This window comes from Gobio gobio, assembly GCF_949357685.1.
Source record: "Gobio gobio genome assembly, chromosome: 17".
In the NCBI taxonomy this organism is placed as follows: domain Eukaryota; kingdom Metazoa; phylum Chordata; class Actinopteri; order Cypriniformes; family Gobionidae; genus Gobio; species Gobio gobio.
In genome coordinates this window covers 24,514,548-24,526,979 of record NC_137110.1, presented here as the reverse complement: position 1 = coordinate 24,526,979, position 12,432 = coordinate 24,514,548, and the positions used below count along the sequence as shown (strand labels likewise).

General features: G+C 38.1%; 1 protein-coding gene across 1 annotated transcript in view; it reads left to right on the top strand.

The window, feature by feature from the left end:
* Window positions 1-12,432, top strand: part of kif1aa (kinesin family member 1Aa) — a 92,560-nt gene that overhangs the window by 11,865 nt on the left and 68,263 nt on the right. The window contains exons 2-3 of the mRNA XM_079841142.1: window positions 9,396-9,705; window positions 11,949-12,110. Of these exons, the coding sequence (XP_079697268.1) occupies window positions 12,005-12,110 (106 nt within the window). The 5' untranslated portion in view covers window positions 9,396-9,705; window positions 11,949-12,004. The remainder of the gene's footprint in view (window positions 1-9,395; window positions 9,706-11,948; window positions 12,111-12,432) is intronic.

Sequence of the window (12,432 nt, the reverse complement as noted above, 5' to 3'; positions counted from 1 at the left end):
TTTACACAACGGTCTACAGTTTCACACACTTTCACGTGTTTCTTCCATCTGCTGACGGTGTCGCCATTTCTCATTTCACCCGTTTTTGTGCGTACGCCTGGGTCAGAGCTTGCGTGAAGGACCGCACATTTTCCCGTCAAGTTTGCTTTTTATAAATACCAATTATTGCGTAGAGAGCGGCGTACGCATTCTTTTGTGCATACGCTATGTTTATAAATGAGGCCCCTGTTCACACCGGGACGATTTTCGCGCGCGTTTATCGCCGACGTTTAACGCCTCGTGACTAAACAATGGGCGCCAATGTGAGTGTGCACACCGACGCGTAAAACGCCAGGCGTAAAAGCGTCATTTAAAAAAAAACGCCTTGGGTTCGTTTTTTTATTTTGACGCGGCACTGTAAAAACTGGCCGACCAATGAGATCAGCGCTTTTGTTCACGTGCCTGGAGCTGCTGAAGTGACAGTAAAACACGACTTGTTGGCGCTCAAGCATAAAATCGGTCTTGCCGAGCACACATTGATACGAAGAAGAAGTAGTAAGAAGACAAAGAAGAAGATGGGCTGCTAATGCTGCTTGCCAGTTACTTAGCAAAAAGTGTGTGAATGGTTTTGCCATAGACATAATATATCTGTGGTTTTGGCAAGCACGTAAATACTGTCTCTCCTTTTCTTCTGTGTGACAAGCGAGTGTCAGAAGCGTAAGTGCCGCAGCACCACCTTGTGTAACGGGCAGAGGTGGGACAAAGTCATTGTTATGCAAGTCACAAGTAAGTCTCAAGTCTTTGCCCTCGAGTCCCGAGTCAAATCGAGTCAAAGATGAGGCAAGTCCCGAGTCGAGTCAAAAGTCAAAGCCAACAAGTCTCAAGTCGTGTCCAAAGTCCTACCATTTTAGTTTCGAGTCATTTCAAGTCCTCTTACCACAGAAATAAAATGTATACAAATCATGCATGTCTGTAAGATTTGTATTTATTTAAACCTCTTTTTATACAATGACATTAATCAAATAGAGTAAAAAACAAACAAACAAAAAAATGTCACAAATAATGCTTGTATTTCAACAGCATATTACACTAGAACAATGCACAGCAGCTTCAGTCCTGTATTGTATTGACCTCATATTGCAAAACAGACATTTCAAATAGACATGGCATGGGTCCTTTTTGCCTAAACTTAGGGCTAACTTAAACATGTCATCAATAAAATCCTCACTCTTCAAAATTATCACTTCTGAAAAACTGGACCAACGTAATAATTAGGGCCCTATGAAATCCGTTTAATTTTTTCCCAAATTCCTTTTATTTTTTCCCAAATTCAGTTTTTTCCGTTTTAATTTTTGGGAATTCAGGTTTTTTTACCCTTAAATGTTATTTTAGTTGTAAAAATAGTGTGTTTTTAATGTTAATATAATAGAACAGAAAACATAAAATTAGAATGACCTTAAATTTATTCAGGTAACAAACATTTACTTTTCAGGACAAATACAGCATGATGCAACATAACACTGCACTCTAAGTACTTCAAGTCACAACAAAATATAAGTGCTGTGAATTGATCATTTAAAAAAAAACTAATTAATCGCATTTTTCTGTAATTAATCATGATTAATTGCAATTAAAAACATTGGAGTTATTAATAGTTTGATATTGTAATAATTTCAGTTACTCTCTGAATTAATTTAGAAACAACTTAAAGACAGTATATTTTAAATATGTTTTGTAATGGCATCTTTTTATGAATGAAGGCCAGTATCACTGATATTAATGTCTATATGAAACATTGATGACGTTACATTACAGTATAACTGAAAGCTACCATTTTCAACATTTATTAGGCTTTAAAAAAATAACAACTTTTAATTTAATTGAACTTAAAACAATCTTTACATAAACCCATTATAATAAATGTTATATTTACCTGGCCTTCCCTGTCAGACATAGTCTACACAGAAATTGAATAAAGTTATCAACACCTTTCTTAACTGCATAAATAATAAATGAAATATAGATTAATCATCATTAAAGCTACAATCTTCTGTTCCCGTTGTTCTTTGAACATTAATGACAGACATTATCACTCAGTGCTACTGTCACTTTAAGATCTACCTCAGCCAAACATGTCCCGCGCATCTCATTTCCTCTCAAGTTCATTTAAGACATTATTTTCCATACAGTACATTAAAGTGCATTAAAAACAAGGCAAAATACAGCAAGCACTCCCCGTGAGGGAACTGCTCGGCTCGGTACTGAGGGCTTAGCGTTGAGTTTCTTAACTTTTTCGCCGACGAAAGCAGAGCCGTGGTGAGCCGCTTCTCCATACTTTCATTGTTTTGAAGGGGGAGCTGAAATGACGGGAGGGGTTGTTGCCCAGATTTGCTTCCCCTGGTCTGCATTTTCCCCAGACATACGTTCTTCTCCCACACAAAACCGCATTTCATTCCAAATATGTAAAATTGCGGGAAATTCCGCGTTAACAATAGATTCAGCGATCGCGGAAATCATAGGGCCCTAGATAGTGAGTGAGTGAGAGAGAGAGAGAGAGAGAAACCAACGTGGGACTACAGTGATTGGATGTCGTGCAGGCAGCGCGCGCTTTCTGCATGCATACAGGTGATGCACATTTTTTTCACAGATGCAGATACACTGAGCGGCGCGGCCGTGTGAACATTTTTTTTCCCCCACAGGTTTTCATGGGAAGTAGCAAGTCTTCTCGAGTCAAAAGGCGCAAGTCCAAGTGAAGTCTCGAGTCACTGATGTTCAAGTCCAAGTCGAGTTGCAAGTCTTTGTACATTTTGTCGAGTCGAGTCTGAAGTCATCAAATTCATGACTCGACTCTGACTCGAGTCCAAGTCACATGACTCGAGTCCACACCTCTGGTAACGGGAGCACATCTACTGAATGTGCACGTTCACTCGCCGCATCGCCAGTGAAAATCGCTTGGGTGTGAACACTCAAGACGCGCCGAAAAACGCTGGCGATAAGCGCGTGCGATATTCGTCCCGGTGTGTACAGGCCTTAAGGTTGCATTATTCTCAGACTGTCCTCCAAAAAAAAAAAAAAAAAAATCTGACTCTATAGGTCGTTTATCAAGCACCTTATTACGACCTTTATTTACGTTTTAAAGTCATGCGCCCTCTAGCTGGCGTAAAAATAACGACAGTGTTGTGTTATGTACGTATGACTGTCGTTACCAATCAAAATGCATGTTCCTTTAAATGCAATTTGTGGACTTTTTACCACCATTTGTCATATTTTTATTTAGCAAAATCAATTTTTTTAATTAACAACTACACCCACCTCACCCCTAAACCTACCCAATGATTTATAGTGCATACACTTTATGAGCACATGCGTTCCCTGGGATCGAACCCATGATTGCATGATCACATGATTACATGATGTTGTATTTTACAATGCTCTATCAATTGAGCTACGCAAAACCCAAAATATGGCGCAAATGAAAGGGAACAATGCATTGAAATGAAAGTGTCCTGTTGTCGATAGGGGCACAACTTTAGTAAATGCTCCTATGGGTCGTATTTCAGGAAAGTGACAAACGACCTATAGGCGTATTTTTGTTGGAGGACATGTTGATTATTCTGTATCATCATGTTTTTATTAGCAGTATTCTTGCTAAAAGCTTGTCTCTTTAAGACAGTATCAGGCGTCAGGCCCACACCAGAGCTTCTTTAGCTGGATAAATTATTCAGGGCATTGCTCTACTGAGCTGAGACAGAGGAGCAGGAAGGGTTGGGAAGGAGAGAGAGACACAAGAAGAGAAAAGAAGCCACAAGGGACTGTTCAGACTGGCATTGTGTCTAACTGAATGCTGTGGTTGCTCGGTGCTTGATGTGTCTTCCTGCCTGGGCCATATCCCAGGGTAAATCAAAGAAATGTTCCATTTCAATTCAAGTTCCCAAAAAAGAGAGAGAAAGAGAAATATAAAAAATGCAATAATGTAAATCATTCAGTCTGAGTACTCTTTTCAGATAAACTATATGTAGTGGTCTGCAACAATGCTTAGGTAGGTGGTACGTGTCAAAGTAACATCCACATGGATGGCAGGACCCAAGATTTCCCAGCAGAATATTGACCAGAGCATCACACTGCCTCCGCCGGCTTGCCTTCGTCCCATAGTGCATCCTGGTGCCATGTGTTCCCCAGGTAAGCGACACAGCTTCTTCCATTGCTCCGTGGTCTAGTGCTCACGTGCCCACTGTTGTTGCTTTTGGCGGTGGACAGGGGTCAGCATGGGCACCCTGACTGGTCTGCGGCTATGCAGCCCCATACGCAACAAACTGTGATACTGACACATTTCTATCAGAACCAGCATTAACCTCTTGAGCAATTTGAGCTACAGTAGCTTGTCTGTTTGATCGGACCACATGGGCTAACCTTCGCTTCCCATGTGCATCAATGAGCCGTGGCCGCCCATGATGACACTGTTGCAGGTTCACCACTGTTCCTTCGTTGGACCACTTTTGATCGATACTGTCCACTGCAGACCGGAAACACCCCAAAAGAGCTGCAGTTTTGGAGATGCTCTAACTAGGGGTGCACCGATCCGATATTAGGATCGGATATCGGCCGCGATACTGACAAAATAGCTGGATCGGGGATCGGAAAAATTAACAGATCCACAAGCCGATCCAGGTGTTTTTTTCCGTCGCAGCAGAACCTACGTCATTCGTCAGCTTCACGTGTGTCGCATGCTAGAAGGGAGCGAGCCAGAGAGTCGGCTGTGTGGAGGAGATATTTCACGCTTGCCACGCCAACTAGTTCGTCGCTGTTTCGAGGGTATTACTGCAAAGTCAGGGTCTTTCCTGCATTGACATTTTTTTGACGGCCAAAGCCTAATTTGATGAGTTATTGTGATTTACGAGTGATGTAGAACAGATGCTGCGCTTGTGACTGAGTGACAGAGAGACCGATCTGAGAGCTCCTCCCCCGCGCGCGCTCTCTGGGTCTTCAAAATAATCAGTGTTCGCTCTCATATTTCACATATTAATCCAAATCAAAAGCTCGGAAGACCGAAACCATGTTGCACGTGACACATTCGGACAATTTTGTCCTTGAATTATCACTGGGTGTGAATTGCGCTCAAAAAACATTGACTCTTCTCTGACCAGCTGACATAAAGCATACTTTCAATAAGCGGGAGACAAATTATATCCAGTTATGAAGTGTTTTCTGTGTGTTGACATCTTTCGCGATGTTCTAACAGACGGGATTCGCACACAACGCGTCTGCTAATGTCCGATTCGTGACCTAATGACTCCTTTGAACCGAATCATTTTAACGACTGGCCAGAACAACTGATCTGTCCAACACTGAACTCATGAACTCAGTTTATTAATTTACTCAGAACGCAACTGAAATGAGAACACAAGTGTGCTTACCCATTTTAGCAAGAGTGGGTAGTAAGAATTATTTTTAATTATCAACAGTATTTCATCTTATTTCTGTTGACAATGTGTAGTAAAATAAATAGGCCTAGCCTACAATCATTTAATCTGGAGTGAGGTGAAACCAGAACAAAGTTGTTATTAGCTAGCTGAAAATTTTTATTAAATTGCATATGGTAGAAAATTTGACTATTTGTTAATTTGTAATGCTACTTTTTAATATTGATATGATTATATACCAAAACAATTATCTGTAGTGTAAAAAATGTTTGGTAACTGTCAGATTACTATTGTATGTTTGACCAATACACTGTTTTTTGTTTCCACTGCTACATTTTATTTATTTAAAGAAGTTAGATTACATTCTATTTTAGATTTGAATCCACAATTGTTTTTTTAAATAAATAAGAATTCAACACCTTACATACATCTGTTATTTTGTCTTAGTTATGTTTAGTTAGTAAAGTCTGGTGCCTTTAGTCTCTTCAAGGAAGGTATAAGGTGGAAGATATACAGTTTATTATTAATTCAACAATATATCGGATCGGTATCGGGTATCGACAGATACACAAAGCCCAGGCATCGGTATCGGTATCGGGACTGAAAAAGTCGGATCGGTGCACCCCTAGCTCTAACCCTGTCGTCTAGCCATTACAATTTGGCCCTTGTCAAACTTGCTTAAATCCTTACGCTTGCCCATTTTTCCTGCTTCTAACACATCAACTTTGAGGACAAAATGTTAAAGGTGTCATGAACTGGCTTCCCGATATATATATATATATATATATATATATATATATATATATATATATATATATATATATATATATATATATATATATATATATATATATATATATATATATATATATATATATATATATATATATATATATATATATATATATATATATATATATATATATATATATATATATATATATATACTGTTGTCTGAGGTCAACTTATGACGTTTGCGTGGTGTTTACATTCAAAAACATCATAATGAATTAGTGATAGACTATTTTCTATCCTGGTTTTGAGGCTCTCTCCTTGCACGCTCGGATTGTATGGGCGTGCCACTCTGAAGACTTAGAAGTAAACGCCCACGGCTAGGATTGGATAAAATGTGCATATTTACGGAGCTTCGGCTCCCCGCGAGCACACAGTGAGGGATTGTTTTGAAGGATTTGAGAAAATGGCGACTTGGATAATTCGTCCCACAGGGCTCGCAAAACGTCTTTATCAAACAAACACAACGATTTATCTCTCATCCATCCACGATTGGTTGGAATGTTATTTTTTATTACTTGGCCCGCCCGATTGGTGGATATAAGCGTGAACCGTACACACGCGCGCCAAGTACGTTACAGACTGCATGATCAAAACTTCCGCGATTGTATTTTTCCTTCAAATATCAAGTCAAGAGAGTGAACAATGCACATCAAGAACCACAAATAAAGGATTATTCAGCCTTTGACAGCGTGATAAGGTATTTTAAGTTAGATACGTACACAATCAATAGATCTATATCAAACGATCTGTAACAATGCAATACTATCACATATAAAAACATGTTTTACTCATTAGTGTGTTGCTTCATTCATTAATTCATTTATGTAATCCCATCCTTTCTGCAAATCCAGGGTGGTCAGAAATGAAGGAACAAATGCAAAGTCTTCCCCACGTGAGCTGGATATTCATTAAAAATAAAGTTCATCCATGCATTCATAATATTGGAATCCGAATGAAGCTTATGTGGTATGTTTAGAAATTCGATGCGGTTTAGCTCTCTCTGTAGGCCTATATCATGTTAGTGGCATGAGTCGGTGGGCGAGGCGGTGCTTCACTACACTCTCGCGTCATAGCCAGATTGAGCGTTTGCTGGGCCTGGGGTCAATAAAAGCTTTTCTTTGACTAACAAGGACGTTTTCAGCTCTGAAACTTACAGGATATTCTTATATTACCATGACCTTTTGTATATCAAAAGCTCAAGGGAAAGTTGATTTCTCAATTCATCACCCCTTTAACTTGCTGCCTAATATATCCCACCCACTAGCAGGTGCCGTGATGAAGAGATAATCAGCATTATTCACTTCATCTGTCATAATGTTATGCCTGATCGGTGTATTTGCAGTTGGACATCTCTTTTGCAGCATTGGTGATGTTGTAGATGCACGTTTCTAAATCTCTGTGAGTCACACACATATTGTCATTAATGACTTGGATATTTATGAGTGATCTCGAACGACCTCTTGGCGTAAATAGTCAAACTTTTGAGGAAGGGGCATGTCACCCTAACAAAATATGGTGAGATAAAGAGGTGTTAGGAAGTGTAAAACACGCAAAAAAGGATAGAATGAAAAGGAAGACAAAGACAATAGGAAATGCAGTCCCAGATAAAGTAAATGACTAGTTCATTTGCTTGACATTAAAACTGAATTAATTTGAATCTGATTTGGGTGAAACCCAAGGGCAACTGCCATGTTCTGCATGTGCCATGGATGGTCTGTGCATCTTCCCTGTATTGTACATGGACCGGGCAAACAATTGCTTTGACCTGCTCATGAACACTGAATCATCATTACAGCATTTAGAGGGACTGATGTACCTCTAAATATATTTGAGTCACATAGAGGCTAAATAAAAAGCATTTTGACTTTGAATCACATGCATAATAACCTCTGTTATCTTCTTTAAAAGATGGCTAGCAATGCCCCTGTCCCCTTTTTTTGCATAAATATTGCTATTTCACTCTCTGATATTTATATATTACTTCACTAATATTACTTTAATTGTTTAAATGTACTCCTAAAATAATGATTTAATTATTAGAAGCCCAACATAAGTCTTGTTTTGTTTAGTAATGCAAAAGATATGCTACTAACGGCATTACTTAATCATGATTCCATTATGAGATATAATTCTTTACTGGTGTCATTTCCTTTTAGTCTCTAGTTCAGAAAATGCAAAGAGGGGTTGAGTCAGAAGAATAGAGGCGGATTAATGTCAGTGGGAAAAGCTTCCTTTATGAATGTGTTACATGGGTTTACTGGATTTGTGGGGAGAGCACAGTCCAATTTGCTCCAATAGTTTGTGAACTGAGTAATCCCACCAGGAAGCTGATTTTCCTTGAAAGATAGCTAAAAAGAAAGGCCAAATATTATTTACACTTCTTTGCAATTCCATATTTTTTATGAAAATGTGGAATGTTTTAACTCATAAGCAATACTGTTTGTTTTTTTATATACATTTTTCACTCTTAATAAAATGTATAAATACAGAGAATTAACAAAAAAAAAAAAGATTTAGCATAAGCATTGAACATTAAAGTAAAAAAAATTATAAAGTCGTAATATAATAATAATAACAATTTTATAAAATAATTAATCATTTATAATAATAATAATTCATATTAATTATAATGATAATGAATGAATTAATATGTATTATTAATATTTAAAAAATCTTTCAATCACTCCTAACTTCCATAAAAATTAAAATGTTTTAATCATTTTAAATTTTAGACCATTTTTACCTAAGAATCTATAGCTGGTAAATGAAACTAATTACAAATAAAAAAATTATAAAGATAAAATAATAACATCACTTATTACCATAATGAGATTGCTTTACTGGTGTAATTTTACTTTTAGTCTCTAATTCAAATACAAAGAGAGATTTGGAGGTGAATTCATGTAAATATTAAATATTATTTTGTCTTAAATCATATTGCATAGTTGGGGACAAAACGACCTGCTTGGTTTCTTTTGATCTATCACGCATATGCAGCCCAGCACTAGCCACTGAATCTCATGTTATGTAGAGCCATGTTTGTGTGTGTGTGTGCGCGCGCGCATACCGTACTCCGCGGGGAATCTAATCTCCATCCCCTCACCCCCCCCTCCTCTCTCCTCCCCCTCTCTCTCTCTCTCTCTCTCCCTCTCTACTGCATTGATGCTTCTGCCTTCCTCACTGATGATGTCACTGGTTCAGTCAGTCTCAGCATCACAGCTCTAGGCAGCCAGCAGAGCCATTTTGGCTTCTACATTACAGGGCACTCAAAGATATTTCCTCCAGGAAGCCTTCCTACTTACAAGCAGGCCTCACCGGGCATCCAGCTACGCAATACCTCTCTGGAACAAATAAGGGACCCTTTGTTAAACAGAGTGAAAAGCAGATCGTTTTTGGCATATCAGAGGAAGAGCTCAAGAAAAAGAATTTGAGAAGCCAGCGCAAGAGACAGTAGTGGGAGCTGAACTGTAGAGCCACTATCTGAGAGCATCAGAGGATCACCATTGTAAAGGTAAGAGTTTTTTCATTGTTGGCGTATTCTAGAGGACAATGCAGTATTAATGAGGCTCTGTCTGTTTATTTGGTGTTGGGTCACCAGGGTGGGACTGCTGTGGGGTGCGGCCATTCAGAGCCGTCAACATATCCAGACATTATTATTATGACAGAGAAGTGCTTTTTTTATTGAGTGATGGAACAGATGTTGTTCGTCATAAATGGCCCTCTGTCCTTGTGTACATATTTTTAAGTGCGGGAAGGATAAATGCACTGTCATTCATTGTCTTAAGCTGGCAGGCACATAGTAACGTCTTCAGGATAGAGCTTATGAATCACGATTTAAGAATTTACAGAGAAACATATTGTCATTTATATTTTTTTTTACAGGACAATCTTTTCTTGTTTTCTCCCTTCCCCCCATGTAATAATTGAACAGCAAGTAAAATATTATGACTTCTGGCATCACACGCTTATGAAATTGTATACGAGTCCCACCGTGTTTTAACAACACTATACAAATTATGTCAGGCACAAATAAGGATGTATGTAGATTTCTTGACATTTAGGCGCACAATGTTAGATGATAAATTAAAAAGAATGTTTATAATTTTTGGATCTACACTGCAAAATATTACCTAAAGGCACCATTTCTACTTGATCTGACCTTTAAAATGTCTTTAATTGGTGTAACAATGTCGTATAAGGCTTCTTAAATAATCATTTTGACTTGAATAAGAGCAGGTAATTTCGATATTTTCATATTTTATTAGGTTACATTAAAAAATTTTGCAGTACAATCGAGCTTTCTGCTTATCTGTGATGAAGATGTTTATCAGTGGATGGAGTGCAACAGACATCCAGTTTTAATTGTGATGCACTGTATGTACAAAATACTTGACCTTTATTCTTAGATTATTTGACTAACAAAAATGGCTTGATCTTTTTCCTTTGTGGTCTGAAATTCTCTTTTTACTAATTATGTTTATCACAGATTATGATGTGAATAGGTTAATTCATCAATATTATTAATCAATATAAAGTCAATGTCATATATCACTTCTTTTTCAACTCAACAACACTAAAACACCGCTTTTTAACACCTCTGTAAAGTGACATGCTACCTTTGAGGTTCATGTCAATGAGTCAAGACTCTAAGTAGACTAGTGAGTAATGAGAGAGACCGAACCCACTCTGACACACCAGAATGTGACTCAGCATGATGTGCATTTCATTGAAAATTACAGAACTTTGCTTACATGAGATCTCTGTATGAGCTCATTTATATGCATTCAAATAGACCTCCTAGTTACTGAAGCAAACACATATATAAACAGAAGTAGAACTCTCTGAAAACAAGATTGAGGCTTGAAGGCCATAAATCTCCCCAGACACATTAATTGTACCTCCATTTTGGTCTGACTAAGAGGCTGAGCTGGACTCGGAGTTGGTGGCATCCAGTTATTGGGCCATTGTAATCCTAGGACGCGTACTGACATTTAGCCAGCCAGGCACTTCTTTTGTTGCTACTGGGCCGAGTATCTCTTTAGATCTGTAGCTGACCGTGCATGATCCTTTTACGCTCTGGTCATATAAACACAGCCTTCCTGTTTTGTCTGAACATTGAAATATTGAATTTTTGGGGGATTTATTGTTTAACCTTGTTGTAAGTCACAACTGAAATCATGCGTTTGCTTTTCGTCCCTTCATGCCATACAACAGAAATTATACTCATAGTTGCTATGGTGATAGGCAGTTTAACAGCCTTCCCGAAACTAGGTGTAATTCAATTTCCAATGGAGAAGAGTCTAAATCAATATTTCTCTTCTGCTATATAGTAATGGAGCTACAGAATGAGTAATATCCTTCCTTTATTTTCAGAAATGCTGCACGTGCAGAAATATGGATTTTACTGTACATTTAGCGTATCTTATTTTTTGTGCATTAATCAAAATGTCTCAATCAATTAGTAAGTCTATTCATGTTTAATTATTACAATTTATATTTAATCATAATATTAAATATATACAATATATACATCCATCTATGCATTCCTTCCATCCGATCCTAGAGTCGGAGGTATATATTTGCAGAATGTATTAATCTTAGTTAATGTTAATCTCAACATTTACTAATGTAAAATGTGTAGCTGTTAATATTAGTTAATGCGCTGTGAACTAACATGAACATTTTTAACTAGCATTTACAAATGTTAATAAATGCTATAAAATCCATCAATGCTCTATTACTTTGTCTTGGCAGGTGTGAGCACTGACCTGTACTTTAAGGAGTGCTCTCAGCACACACACAGAGGCACCATGGCTGGGGCCTCGGTGAAAGTGGCGGTGAGAGTTCGCCCCTTCAACTCTCGTGAAATCGGTAAAGAGTCCAAGTGCATCATCCAGATGTCAGGAAACACAACCAGTAAGTACCCAACTGCATCTGAGCCCCAGTGCTTCCATGAAGAACATCCAGCAGTTAAATCGCTAAGAATACTCAAAACACTCAAGTTTATAGAGCATCATGTTTATTGTGTGTCTAAATGTTGATTTCTCTTGCGTGCGTTATGTGTTTATGGGCCCGAGTTTCTGGGTGTTTGACCTCATCTGCAGGATTTCATAAGGGCAGCCATTTTGAGATGATGTGGGACAGTAGCTAACTGATCAGTGCACCAGGGGCGAATAAACTCTCCAGTAAATCTGATTAATTTCATATTCGGCCATTAATATAATGCGGCTACAGAAAT